Raw genomic sequence first — 14984 nt, 5'->3', positions numbered from 1 at the left:
CAAGAGAAGCAGACTTTACTGTTTGGCCAACACAGCAGGCTTCCTCTTTGATCTCTAAAGAGAACAGGTTTTAACAGTCCCGCTCTCCCACTTTTCCCTGCCCAACTTTTAAAAAAATACCTCTCCATCTTCCCGCCTTCTGCAGGAAGCAGAAGCCTCCCCTTTTAAAAGACCCCAGCTCACAACCTGGGGGCAGACATTTTCCCTGCCCAGAAGGGAATCTGTTCCATGTGTTCCTTTGCTAATAAACTCTGCTTTCTCCTGATCAACACTGTTTGTCATACGGCTACTTTTTATCTAAAGGTCCCTGGTGTGATCCAGGGTTTTGGCACCATCTGATAGCTAAAAAGTAGCTGTATGACGAATAGGGTGTGCTGGATAGCTTTATTGTCAACTTGACACACATGGATTGAGGGAGCCTCAGTTGGGGAATTGCCTCTATTGAACTGGCCTGTGGTCATGTCCGTGGGGCATCTTCTTGATTGTTGAGTGATGTGGGAGGGCCCAACCCACTGTGGGTGGTGCCACCCCCCAGGCAGATGGGCCTATGTTGCATAAGAAAGGCTGAGCATGGGCCAGGGAAGCAAGCCAGTAAGCAGTATTCCTCCAGCTCCTGCCTCCAGGTTCCTGCCCTGAGTTCCACCTTGGGCTCCCTGATGAACTGTGACCCGGGAGATGCAAGATAAACCCTTTCATCCCCAAGTTGGTATTGGTCAGAGTATTTTGTCACAGCAGTGGAAAAACAAACTAGGACAGAGGGACTGAGAAAGAGGAGGAGGGCTCTAGCCCCAGGCACTGAGGGGCTTACAAGGTGCTGCTCACAGTACTGAGCAGAGGAAGGCTTTGTTCCTCTAGGGTGAGCCCATTGACCACTCCAAGTCCTTTTTTTATAGCCAGAGTGAAGAACAGAGATTCTAGAACCACAGAGCCTAGAGGTCATAGTGGAGGGAGCGGTTTCCAGGCTGGTTAGTGCCCCAAGGAGCCATGTAGAATTCTTAACATTTGGTAGAAATTTTTAATACATTTTTTCAAAACCACTATAGAATAGACTCTTCCCTCCTAGCATGATATATCTGAATTCTCAGCACTGAAGAGCACGTTAGGTTTGTCCCTTGGGACTTTGACAGCATTTCCTCTTCTGGTAGTTCTCCAGGGCTGCCGCTGTTTTCACATGTCAGTATTGCCACAGTACTTCACTCCCGTTGTCATTGGGGTTTCTTAGAGCCTGTGCTGGGTGGTTTTTGTCACCTTGGCACACACCTAGACATACCTAGGAAGAAGAGAATCTCAACTGAGGAGCTGGCTCCATCATACTGGCCTGTGGGCATATCTGTGGGGCACTGTCTTGATTGCTAATTGATGGAGGAGGGCCCAGCTTACTGTGGGGAGTGTCATCCCTAGGCAGGTGGCCTGGGCTGTAGAAGAAAAGTAACTGGGCCGGGTGGTGGCGCACATCTTTAGTCCCAGCACTTGGGAGGCAGAGGCAGGCGGGTCTCTGTGAGATTGAGGTTGGCATGATCTACATAGTGAGTTCCGGACCAGCTTGATCCACAGGGAGACCCTGTCTCAAAAAGAGCCCCTCCCCCCAAAAAGTAGCTGAGCAAGCTAGAAGAAGCAAGCAGCCTTCCCTGTGGTCTCTGCTTCAGATCCTACCTCCAAGTTGCTTGAGCTCCTACCCTCGATAGCTTCAGTGATGGACTATAACATTAAGCCAAATAAACCCTTTCCTCCTCCAAGTTGCTTTTGGTCCATGTCTTACCACAGCAATAGAGAGCAAACTAGAAGAGAGCTCAACATCAAGACTCAGTCCCAGCCTCCCCTGCAAATGGTCTGATGCAGAAAGGCCATCAGCTATGCCTTTCTGAATAACTGACAGACCACACACAAGGTCGGTGCCCATTCAAACACTGTCAAGGTTCGGTGCTATTCATGGTCCACCATGATGTTCTTTCCAGAAGCATCTGTGGAGCTCAAGAAAGAACATGGGTCTTAGATCCAGGAAACCTTGTTTCCAGCCTTGGTTCTGACCCTGAAATACACTGGAATTGTGGGAAAGTTGCTTACTCTTTCTGGCCTGGGGAAATAACCCTGTAGGCCCACAAGGTGGTAAGCAGATGAACAGGAACCTGTTGGATATCACCTTAAAGTTGTGCTCGATCTGAAACCTTGGTTAAATTTAAACATGGTGGAGATGTAGTTGTGTTTGGGCATCTGAGTGAGCTCCTGAAACTCTTGGCCAAAATGTCTGTCACCACCCTGTCATTTTGGTGCCCAGAGACTATCCTTTGCGCCTCATCCCTTGGACATAATTTTTAGTTTCACTGAGTTCTTATTTCAGATGCACTTATGACAAGGACTTTCCCTCCTTCGAGCCTTAAGGGGAACCAAGCAGATCCCTGATATAAGGGATTCTGTGCAAGAAAGAAAATAAAAAAAGGGGTGGACAGAGAGTAATAAGGGAAAGAGGCAGGCTGGATTCCCCCAAAAGAGAAAATGGTGAGGCTTTGGCGATGAGAAAGAAAAGTCCAGAGAAAGGTTGAAACAGCCAGGGGAGCCCTCCTCAGGTGGCTCTGCTCCCAGCCTGAGAACTTGGGGACGACTTTCCTTCACATCCACTTTCCTCCCTCTCCAAAAGGAATGGTAATTTTGAATCAGATAAGGGGCAATGAGTAGCTGGCAGAGTGTCCTCCAGCCCGTAGCTGATTTCATGGTTCCACTGCACATGACCACCTGCAAAAAAAAAGTGCCCCCCTCCCCACCCCACTCCTAACGCACAAGCTCCTTGGCTTCTCCCAGATTGAGCAGCCAAGGTCCCCAAACAGGGAGCTCTTTGAGTTATACTATGAAAGGGTAGTCTGTGCTGCTCTTGGTGTTGCAGGACAAGAGTCCCCCAGAATCAACACCCCCTGTGCCTCCTCCTTCCAGACAGCTCTCACTGCCCCCTTGTGTGTGAAAGGCTGACCTGTGGGGTGGCCTCTGCTCCCTGCCCTCCACAGCACATTCTTCCACTGTGCCCCAGTGTGGCAGCCCTCTCCTCCCTCTCTGGCCTCACAGTTCTTAGGATGAGTACCCCACAGCTTCTTCCATTAAATCTCCTCTCTATCCTGTAGTTGGGCGCATGCTAACTTTGCCTCAAGGGTAGAGAACAGGCCAGCTGGCTTTCTTGGATTCTTATGACGCATCTAGCAGTGGGGGGCGGGGCTCATTCACTAGGTGTTCTCTGGGCATTTGTGGAATTGAAGTGATTCCCCATGTGTTCAGCACATACCTACATCTGAGAAGGTGAGAGGGGCACACCAGAGAGACCTGGGAAGACGTTGCAAACTCCTAAAATGGTTGGCCCCTGTTTTAGTTTGTTTCTTCATTGCTGTGATAAAACACTCTGACCACTACCAACTTGAGGAGGAAAGGGTTTATTTATCTTACATCTCCCGGGTCACAGTTCATCAGGGAGCCCAAGGTAGGAACTCAGGGCAGGAACATGGAGGCAGGAGCTGGAGCACAGGCCATGGAGGAACACTTCTTACTGGCTTGCTTCCCTGGCCCCTGCTCAGCCTGCTATCTTATGCAACACAGGCCCACCTGCCCAGGGGTGGTACCACCCACAGTGGGCTGGGCCCTCCCACATCACTCATCAAGAAGATGCCCCTCAGACATGGCCACAGGCCAGTCCAATACAGGCAATTCCCCAACTGAGGCTCCCTCAACCCAGGTGTGTCAAATTGACACTAAAGCTATCCAGCACAATTGACCCCTTGTCAACTTGACACACACATCACTATTAAACCATAATGTTCCAATTTCTGTCCCCAAGATATGATGTTAATATCACAACATAAGACAGTACAACCTTAAAAACCCCACAGTCCTTAAAAAATCCAAACACCAAAACAAGTACTGTCTTATTTCAAAGGGAAGAATTGGGCACACCTAAGCAAAACCTAAGTCCAGTAAAGCAGCTCAAGGCTGGACATCTGGGATTCACTTGTGATCTTCTGGGCTCCAAAGGGTTCTGGCAGCTCCACTTCTCTGACTCTGCTGTCCACAGCACACGAGCTCTTCTCACAGACCCAGGCCAGTTCCATTCCACACCTACTGCTGTCCTTGGTCATTCCACAGTCCTGGCATCTCCAAAAAGCTGGGGTCTCCACTGAAACTGAGGCTACACCTTCACCAATGGCCTCTTCTTGCTTCTTGGGGTGCAAAACCTCAGATTCTCTCCATGACCCCTTCAGTCCCGAGGTCTTCACTGCAACTGAGGCTGCAGTTTCACCGTGGCTTTTCCTGGACTCTCAGGGTGCCAAGCCTCAGCTACTCTCTGTGACCCCTTCACGCTTTTAACACTAGAACCATGCAGGAGACTCTTACACATTACCAAGTCCTGCTTTCAGCTTGAAATAGAGGTGCGGGTCCCCTCTGTGTGCTGACCCTGAGGAAATACCTCCCAGAAGATTTCACCTCAGTGATGCTGGTCTCTTGTTACTTACAGCTGATTTTTCAGTCCCAGCTAACTAGCATCAGTTGTCCCAGTAAAGCAAAGGTTTTACTTCAGGTTCTGGTCTCTTAATCACAGCTGATTCTTCAGCCCCAGCTGACAAGAACTCATAGATTCTCAATCCAAAAATCTAACGTGAACAGCCCTGACAGTCTCCACTTCCCTTTGAAGCTTCACAAGCCAGGCCGCCATCACCTACAACTCTTTCAGCATAACTGTTCCAAGCTCCACTGCAACAAACTCTGAGCACGCAATACTTTTCCAGCCCAAAGTTCCAAACACTTCCACAGTCCTCCCAAAAACACCAAGGTCAGTATGTCACAGCAATATCCCACTCTCTGGTACCAATTTCTGTCCTAGTTTGTTCTTCATTGCTGTGACAAAACACTCTGACCAATACCAACTTGGGGAGGAAAGGGTTTATTCAGCTTACAACTCCGAGGTCGCAGTTCATCAGGGAGCCCAAGGTAGGAACTCAGGGCAGGAATGTGGAGGCAGGAGCTGGAGCTCAGGCCATGGAGGAACACTTGTTTACTGGCTTGCTTCCCTGGCCCCTGCTCAGCCTGCTTTCTTATGCAACACAGGCCCACCTGCCCAGGGGTGGCACTACCCACAGTGGGCTGGGCCCTCCCACATCACTCATCAAGAAGATGCCCTTCAGACATGGCCACAGGCCAGTCCAATAGAGGCAATTCCCCAACTGAGGCTCCCTCAACCCAGGTGTGTCAAGTTGACACTAAAGCTATCCAGCACAGCTCCAAAAGATATTATTTCTGATGGGACCAAAGTACTGACAACAGAAGTAACATCGCATAAACAATGGAGGGTTGGGTAAGAGTTTTGGTGACAGTTGAGTTTGAGTTCTCCTCCTACCACTTTGTGTGTGTATGTGGTGTGGATGGGTGAGAGGAGTAGACCTGTGTGCACAGATGGATGTGGACAGGGGTGTGTGTGCATGTCTGCGGATGTGCACATGGAGGTCAGATGTCAACTTCAGGCATTGTTCTGTGGGCAGTGTTCACTTTGTTTTCTTGAGACAGGGTCCCTCACTGGCCTGGAAGTCATCCAGTAGTCTGGGCTGGTTGTCTGTTAAGCCTCAGGGAGCTTCCTGTCTCCACCTGCCTGGCACTTGAATTACAAATAGGTCCTCATGCTTTCATGGCAAGCATTTTACCTACTGAGCTGTCTCTCCAGCTCCCTGCCACTTTTTAGCTATGTGACCAACACAAGATATACTTTCTCTGCCTCAATTTCATCTGTAAAATAGGCATAATAGAACGTACTATGACGGATAAAGAAGACGGAGAGATGGCTCAGTGGTTAAGAGCACTGGCTACTCTGCGGAGGATCTGCTTTCAGTTCCCGGAACCCACAAGATGACTAACAACCATCTGTAATTTCAGTTCCAGGATCTGACACCCTCTTCTGGCCTCTACAGGCATTGCACATATGTGATACACATATCCATGCAGGCAAAACACTCATAGACATAAAATAAGAATAAACCAAAAGAAGAATAAAGGAGACAGGTATACATAAGTCGTTAGCACAGCACTAGCCTGTAACAGATGATCAGCACATAATTACTAATATAACCACAGTCAGTGAAGATTAACCCCTGGAATAAGGCTTTTGAGGGATACATAGCCTAAAGCTGGAGTCAAAATTGGGCAAGACTGTTAGCAAACATCTCACAGAGCTCAAAAAGAGAGACAGAAAATGATGTGATAATAACATCCGGCCATTCTCCTTTAAACACCTCCCCAGACTCACAGTGCTGGGATCAAACAAGACTTTGTGCGTGCTGGCCAGTGCATGCTGTGCAGTGCATGCTGGGCAAACTCTGAGCTACATCCCAGCAGCCAGTTCTATTTGACTTCATTACCTACCCATTTGCACTGGACATTTTAGCAGGTCTAGTCAGACTCTCAGAGGCCAAGGAGATGGAGTGTGATGTGAATGAAGGAAGCCTCTGTGTCCTATCTGTAGTGTGGTGGAGGGACATGGCCTTGGGTGACACACAAGCCAGGTGTCTAGGCCTGGCTCTGCTGTATCACCCTAGCAAGCCACTGAGCACTTGCCTTTCCATAGCACTTGCTCTCTCATCCTCCCTGGGGAGAGGAGGTTCCAGAGAAGTAGAGAAGTGTTTTGAAAGCTAACATGGTGACCAAAAGTGAGGTATCTCTGGGGACAGACCCAATCTGTCCCTCTTGGGAACTTCCCATCTTCACACCCTCCTCTTCCATGAAGCCTGTTGGAGCCAAGGGAGGCCCCCAGAGCCCTCTCATCACATCTCCATTCGTGGCTACCAGGTCTTGAGATGACTTTAGGGTCTGGGCCTATGACCAGCAGAAGCCCACAATGAAGCTCTTGGTCTGAGCAATTTGAATTAGCAAACGAGGGTCTCCATGCTGTGGCGTGAGCATAGCCCCCAAGGATTTATGTCTTGGAAGCGGAGTTATATTAAGTGACAGGACTTGCATCTAACAAAGTATCTGACAGAAACAGCCTCAAGGAGGGAAGGCTTACTTTGACTCACACTGACAAGCATTTACAGTCCATCGTGGTGGGGAAGGCGTGGTGACAAGGGTGGCTTTGTCTACATCTCAGCTAACCAAGAGGCACAGAACTAGATTAGAGCCAGAGGTGGGAGTAGCCTTCAAAGGCCTGCCCCTAGTGGCCTATACCTGCCAGCTAGACCTCATGTCTCTCAGACCATAAAAGTACCTTGGAGGTAGGGCTAATAGGAAATAATTTGGTCACTTAGGGTGCTGCACTTGAAAGGAACTACTGCAATTCTCATAGGGCCCTGGTTAGTTCTCCAGAGTGTTGTAATAAAAGAGCAAGCCTGACCCCTGAATGTCTGGCATTCTTGCCTCACCAGGGTGATGTATTTGAACCTCTAGAACTGAGAGCTAAGTAACCCTCTTTTATTTTTTTTTAATTTATTATTTTATTTTATGTGTATGAGTATATTGCCTACATTTCTTTTTTCTTTTTGAGACATGGTCTCCTGTAGTCCCAGCTAACCTGAACTCACTATGTAGACCAGGCTGGCCTTGAACTCACAATGATCCGCCTGCCTCTGCCTCCCGAGTGCTAGGATTAAAGGCGTGCGCCACCATGCCTGGTTTTACCTGCATCTTTGAAAGTGCACCCATATTGTAGTGCCTGCAGAGGTCAGACGAGGGCATCAGATCCCCCAGGAACTGGAGTTACAGAGAGTTGGCTGCCATGGAAACTGAACCTGGGTCCTCTGCAAGAGAGCTAGTACTCTTAAACATTGAGCCATCTCTCTAGCCCCAACCCTCCTTTCTTTACAAAGTACTTAGCCACAGATATTTTGTTATAATAAAAGAAAATAGACTAATATACCCAACTAACCCACTGCTAATGATCCCTTTGATAACAGCGATCAGTTGGTAATTCCTTTTGTTCTTTCAAGGAACATTTTCTCATTGTGCTTAAATGCTACTGTTGTAGAACACTGTCCTCAATGCAGAACAGCCACTGCCATCTTCATCAGAAGCAGCTGTGACTGCTCACAAGAGACCCTCAGGACTGGGCCTATTGATGTTCCCTCACAGAAGGAGTAAGGATGTCCTCAGACCCCGCCCCCCACCAGATCCAACCATTCCCTCCTATACCTCCCTGACAGCTGTACCCCAGCTGCACATGGTGGGAGGTGCTAGAGTGGGAAGTTACCTGATGAGGGGCATCAACTATGCAGCAATGAGGAAGTCCAGGCTGGGGTGAGACTTCCTGGTGATGAGGCTGTTTGGGGGTCACCCATGCACCTGTAAGTAACCTCTCACCCGTGTTCTGTAAGTAAGCCCAATAACTCATTGGTTCCCCAAGCTGGACTTGGTGGCATAGTTCTTTGGTCTGTTGTTGGTGCCCTGTCTAGGGGAAGAGATGTTTGTTTATACTTCCTAGGAAAAGTTCATGTAATAAAGACTTATTTAGCTCAAGATGAGTTTCATCTCTCTTGGGGACTACAGCCTGCACTGGCCTCAGCACCCAGGGACAGTCATATCCTACCTCTCTGTGCATCCACAGAGCCCTGAGCTCTAGGTCTACTCCTAAGAAATGTCAAGTAAGCAGCCATTGTTTAATTAGCAGCCAGACTATCCAGGTCTCTGTCACCTATGAGCTGTTCGGCAGTAGCCACATCTCACATCTCACGGTTACAAGCGCTTGTGTTAAATGCACAAGTTTGGAGCCAGACTTTTGAACCTTGGGCTATGGTGTTACTAAGCCATAATACAGTCGTACCTGAATAAAGACTCAGCCTGACTCTTAGCATTTGAGGCTAAGAGTGGGCCTGAATTCAGAGGACCATCTGCTCCTTCTGATGTCTCAGGAACTTGCTCCCCCCATACTTTAGTCAAATAGTCCCTCCCGCATGAACTGGGGGACTACAAAGCTTGGATCCACCTTAATTTTATCAAAGAATCTTGCCATTTGATCCCTAAGCCTAAAATAGCTCATATGCACAATGTCAAGCCTTCTCAATTCTCACTGCTTTCAAAGAGGATATGAATATAAATTTGCTACTTTGATATGCAAATTCAGGCACACCCACATTCATTCACTATCTTGGGTGAAGGGCAAAGTGGGGTCCTGAGGGATCAAGATCAGGTGCCCAGGTCACAAGAGCACATGGCTCAGTGAGCTTGTTTGCATTATAAACAGTTTTTTGGTGCAAGGTTGAGTAGAAGCATCCAGATTCTGTCTACATTGTAAGCCCTTCCTACACTGAGCAACCTGCTTAGCTGTCACACTGCATCCCTGTCTGTAGATTGTGCCATGGGAGTCAGAGCACAGCTTTGGGGAGTTAGTTCTCTCCTTCCAGTGTGAGTTCTGGGGACTGAACCCAGGTTGCCAGGCTTGTGTTGCCAGCACTATACCCACTGAGCTGTCTGGCTGGCTCATAGGCGATCTTTAAAACACTACCACTTCAGTAAGTTCATGGTTGCTGTGATTAGCTGAGACTGAACCAGTAATTCTGAGACGTTTGGGTTTAGAGAAGAGGGTGGCCTCACTGTAGATGGTAGCTTTCTTTCAGGCCTGGTCTTGTGGAGCCAGAGGAGGCAGGGTGAGTAGATGACAGTCATTTTTAAGGTTTCTGGAATCCTGATACACTCAGCATAAATACATGTCATGTGCCACTCATCTGAGGCAGCTGGATACCAGAAGGACAGAGAACTTGCTGGAGGTCAAGGAGCTCTGGGAAGCTGAGATCCTGCAGGGCATGGGGTGGAGGTGGGATAGAGGCTAGCCACTTAGTCCTTTCATTGTATGTCTCCTTGTGAGCAAAACACACCCACATCCCCAGGGAGGAACCCAAGCCAAGCGGCCTCAATGTTCTCTTGGCACAAACCCTCCAATATTAGGGTCACCCATCACTGCTGCCATAGCTCACTCTTCCTTCTGCTGGGAGGACGGTTCAGCCTCTGCCTGTAAAGCCTCTACCTACACCACAGAGCTCAAAGGCCATCTCTGCAAAAATGCTGATGGCCTGCTTATTTGGAACCAGTCCCTCCAGGGATCCTGAGAGCCCAGTGTAAGCAGCCTGGCAAATGAACAAGTGTGGAGATGCGGTGAGCGGCAGCCCTCAGAGGCGTCTACAGAAAAGAGGGAGTCACAAAGCATCCGCCTGCTAGGAAGGCAGCTGGCCTGAGATCAACAAAGTAATACAATTTCAATTCACAGAGGCATTAGGGAGAAAATAAAGTTGATATAACAGAGAGAGGCTAGAAGTGGGGTGCTCAGGGCCGGCCTCTCTGAAGGGACATCGCCTGGACTGGAACAAGGAAAAGAGCCCAGCTGTGAGGACCTGGAGGGACAGCAAATGTGGAAGCTGGAGAAGGGGGAGCAAAGGCGGCCGCCCACACTGCAGCTCTGTGGGGTGGGAGGCAAGCGCGCTGCCAGAATATACAATCAGTAACATCACTCTGCTTTTTGTTACACAGCACTATGGAAGAATATTCTCAGTGGGTAAAGGTGATTTATAAACATTTTAATGACTTAAAAAATCATAAGAAAGAAAAAGTTGCTTTCCACTCTAAAAAAAGAAATCATCATGATAAACCCCACTGGTGGTGGAGATCTCTGAGTCAGACACATTCTGCTTGGGTTTCAGTAGAAGTCAGACGAAGTGTTCTATTTCCAAATTTGTGTGTGTGTGTGTGTGTGTGTGTGTGTGTGTGTGTGTATAATAGAATCCAAGGCTCTACATAAGCAAGGCACTCATTAGCCAAGCTGCATCCCCCAGCATGGTATGTCCAACAGTGTTTGAGCACTAGAAACGTGTTCCTTAGCCCTCTTCTGCAATGTCCATTCTGCTCTGACTCTCATGGCTGGAGTAGAAACAAATGCAAACTTTTGGGGGTTCCATTCCTTGCCCCCTCTTTGCAAGGAACCAGACCTCGTTACAAGGCCTTCTTCCGGGAGGCTGTGCTCCTCTCTCCTCTCTGCTGGCTTTGGCTCCTGGCTTCTCTGGTGACCCATAGGCCTCCACAGCAGCTCTCTGTCAGTGCTTCAGTCTTTTGGGTTGGAGCTGCAGGGTCTGCGGAATTCCTGCCCATACTCATGTATCCACTTGTTGGCCACTGGAAGAGAGCAGGGAGGGACAGAGCGGGCTCAGCAGGCACAGGGCCATAGTGCACCCACAGCCTGAAGTCCTGTACGCAGCTGCTGACATGCCCACCATAGTCCCAGCCCCACTGTGCATCACAAACAGCTGCTTCTGTTGGAGATAAGCACATCAGCCTCCAGAAAAACACCAACAGATCACAGTCAACTGGAAACTAACTTCCATATGCATGACACTAGGGTCACACCCTTCATTCTGAAAGCCCAACTGGTAAGTTATCAGGAGAGAAGGGCAGCTCCCCCTGGTCACAAACCTGTCTTCCATTTTTCTTTCTGGATTCAGAGCTAGGTGAACACACATGCCAGAAACATGTCCGCCGTCATGAGTATGCCCATCTGCCATGAACATGCCCACCTGTCCACTGCTGTCCATTACTTTCTCTTCTGTCCCCTCCCAGGAGGTGGAGCTAAATGGCAGCAGCAGGTTAGATGGTTCTCATCTTGATGCAGAGGGAGGGAAAGGACGCAGTACCTCATGCCTCTCCTCTGTGCTCAGGAATCGAGCCTCTTGGTTAGTTCAGTAAACCTTTGCGGACAACCACTCTGGACCAGGTCCCTTGCTCTTCACCAGCCCCAATCATTGGGGACACCTGATTGGTTATCCAGTCATGTCACTGGTACACACCACACCATGAAGCCTTTGGAAGGGGCTCCCCATTTCATTTTCTCTCTGCACCCGTCACCCCACTTTCTCACCCACAATGGCAGGCCTTACCCCATTTATCTCCCACCAGAACAGGGCAGCCGGCATGAAGCGTGTCGTCATCCCCCTCTCCACTCTTGCGCAGGTTCCACCAAAACAGGGCTGCGTTCTGAGGACAAGAGGCCCAGCCCCAGGTGAGTGTGGAGTGTCAGCTCGGAATCTCAGTTCTTTGGGAGACGTCTGGCCAAGGATACCCTGTTCAGGTCATTAAATAAGGAGACTCCATGCTCTTTGCAGGAAGCAGGCACTGAGAGGCACAAGAGAGCTAAAGTTGCTCTTTGGTCACTCAGGCGTTAACGTGAGGTCTGCTCTGCTCCAGGCCTGAGGCATGCAGAGGCAGATCACACTCAGCTCTGCTTGTGGGGAGCTCCGTCTCTCTTGAGACCGGGGCAGGTGGTGAACACAGAGAGCAAGCTCATGGGGTCACTGAGGTCAGATGCCCAAGAAACCCACAGGGTGGAACATCTAAGCCTTGTTCATTGAGAAGCATATGCCTCCTTAGGCACTCCCTACTAACTCCTACAAAGTAGATGTCACCATAACCCCTGCGCTCACAGAGATACACAGGGCCTTTAAATCATAAAACAGAAGCAAAGCAAGCCCCCAGGTTCTGACTCCAGGCACTGTTTTTCCTTTTGCTCTCCCCATGACTCCCTTTAACCATGGCCATTAGACTAGATGGAGCCTGAGATAACAAAGGCATACTGGCCTAGGCACCCAGGCCCTGGGCATTCAAAGACAACAGACATGGGCTCACTGAGTGCTCCTCCTGTACCAGGCACGGGGCAAAGTACTTTAGAGACACTCCCTTTATTTCCTTCCTGAGTCACTGAGGGCCGCCAGGGTGTTTGATCCATCTGAAACATGGAGGAAATATTCACACACTAAGCAAACCTCTCATCACTGTTCTCCCCTGGCTTATCTTTCCCATAGCCGACACTGTAGTCTGGTGTCACCACTGTTGTTCTTGGAGAGCTCTGGGGACAGGGCTGTGAGCCTTGCTTTGAACCTTCTGAGGTGGACAGAACTGAGCCTGTGGGAACTGGCTGCAGAGGAGGAGCTGAAGGGGACTCAGAGTTCTGACCTCTGAGGAGCTTGGAGGTGGCAGGGAAGACAGGCATGTGATCGTCTATTTGTAACATGAGAATAAAACAACCAATAAGGGGCTGGAGAGATGGCGCAGTAGTTAAGAGCACTAGCTGCTCTTGCAGAGGACCCAGATTCAGTTCCCAGCATCCACCTGGTAGCTAATAACCTTCTAGAACTCCAGTTCCAGGACATCTGTCATCCTCTTCTGGCCTCTGTGAGCACTGCATGCATGTGGTGCACTTACATGTAGGCAAAATACTCATACACATAAAATATTTTTAAAAATTAACAAATCACGGTAATGTGTTATGGTGACAAGAATGGGGAATTATCTTCAGGATTCAAGAAAGATCTTATTTTAGTCCCTCCATCATCAGCTTGCAAGCTGACAGCATGAAGGAGAGGGGTAAGTTCTATGCCATCACACACTGACACCACTCCATCTTCTAGGCCAGGCCCCACTCACCTTGACCACAGGCACACTGAAGTTGGCATAGATGAAGGCTGTGGCTCCTCCAGCTTCCACAGAGCTCAGCTATCATGAAGGGGGAAGAAGCCAGAATTAAAATAGCTACTGACATTCCTTCTCTGTCATGTGCTCATGAACTTGTCATCTGAGGTCATTTCTGCACAGATTCACAGCTGGGCTCCCCTGTTTCAGCCCTGGGAGAAATCTAGTCATCTACCTTCCAAATTCAGGGACCCTCTGCAAGGGCACAGGGACTGGTGTGGGGCTGCTTGCTGCAGGAAACTCTGGAATTCCCCCTTTCTTTTCATTTCTAACTACCATCTTTATAGAGAATAGTAGAATTCAAACATTTTGGGGGTTGGGGAGATGACTCGGTAGTTAAGAGCACTGACAGCTTTTGTGGAGGACCCGGGTTCAGTTCCCAGCACCCACAGGGCAGCTTACAACCATCTGTAACTCCAGTTCCAGAGGCTTCAATGCCCTCTTCTAACCTCTGTGGGCATTGCCCAACATGAGTACACATGCATACATGTAGGCAATACACTCATGCACACAAAATAAAATAAAATAAAAAATAGTAAAATATTTTTTAAAAGGGTTCAAACATTTTAAAGATTTATTATTTATTTTAAAATTATGTATATGGGTGTTTATCTGTGAGTATATGTGCACATGAATGCAGGTGTTCTTGGAGGCCAAAAGAGGGCATCAGATCCCCTGGAGATGGAGTTAATAGGCAGTTGTGCACTCCCAGATGTGGGTGCTGGGAACTGAACTCTGGTCCTCTGGAAGAGCAGTACCTGCTCTCAGCCACTGAGCCATCTCTCCAGCCCCTTACACTTTTTTTGGTTAAATTTATTTCTCTCTGAGTAGCACAGTAAAAAATGGTGGGCATCATAAGAACTGTTTATTGACTTTCACTATTCCTTGGAATCTAGCAAACTAAATGACCACTCTTCTATAAGTCTGCTGTCAATCAACTGTGACAGCATCGTAGTACTTTCCATGTTTTTTGAAGTTTGCTCCTTGTGTCCATCTCCCTAAGTTGAGAAATTCCTAAGAGAATACATAATTTTGACTCATCTTTGCATCCCAGCATGTAGCATATGACTCAGCACACTCCTGGCACTTGGCAGACATTTGTTGAATAAATTTCCTCATGGACAGGAAATATAGTGCAAAGGCTGGTAGAGCTCCCTTGCCAAGTATTTGAAATCCCTCTCTCTCTCCCTCTCCCTCTCTCTCTCCCTCTCCTTCTCTATCTCCCTCCCCCTCCCCCTCCCTCTCTCTCTCCCTTCTCCCTGTCCCGCTCCCTCTCCCTCTCCCTGTCCCTCTCCCTCTCTCTCTTTCCAGGGGTATATACCCATGTGTGCATAGGGAGGCCAAAGGACCACCTCTGGTGTCATGCTTCAGGTGCTGTCCACCTTGTTTTTTGAGACAGACCTATAACTTGCCATGTGACCTAGAGCCCCAAGGATCCTCCTGTCCTTGCCTTCCCAGCACTGGTCTCCATACCTGGATTTTCACATAGGATCTGGGGAGCAAACTCTAGTCCTCATACTTCCCTGACA

The 14984-nt window shown here is 48.8% G+C and overlaps 1 protein-coding gene across 1 annotated transcript in view; it reads right to left on the bottom strand.

Moving 5' to 3' along the window:
- Positions 1-10496: 10496 nt before the first annotated feature.
- P4ha3 (prolyl 4-hydroxylase subunit alpha 3) overlaps positions 10497-14984 on the bottom strand; it is a 45277-nt gene continuing 40789 nt past the window's right edge. Inside the window, 5 exon segments of the mRNA XM_029555894.1 lie at positions 10497-10972; positions 10975-11019; positions 11022-11109; positions 11868-12050; positions 13411-13479. Of these exon segments, the coding sequence (XP_029411754.1) occupies positions 10815-10972; positions 10975-11019; positions 11022-11109; positions 11868-12050; positions 13411-13479 (543 nt within the window). The 3' untranslated portion in view covers positions 10497-10814.

The sequence above is a fragment of the Nannospalax galili genome, unplaced genomic scaffold, assembly GCF_000622305.1.
Source record: "Nannospalax galili isolate Female #2095 unplaced genomic scaffold, S.galili_v1.0 scaffold686, whole genome shotgun sequence".
In the NCBI taxonomy this organism is placed as follows: domain Eukaryota; kingdom Metazoa; phylum Chordata; class Mammalia; order Rodentia; family Spalacidae; genus Nannospalax; species Nannospalax galili.
Note: the sequence above shows the minus strand (reverse complement) of the source record. Positions and strands in the feature narration are given on the sequence as shown.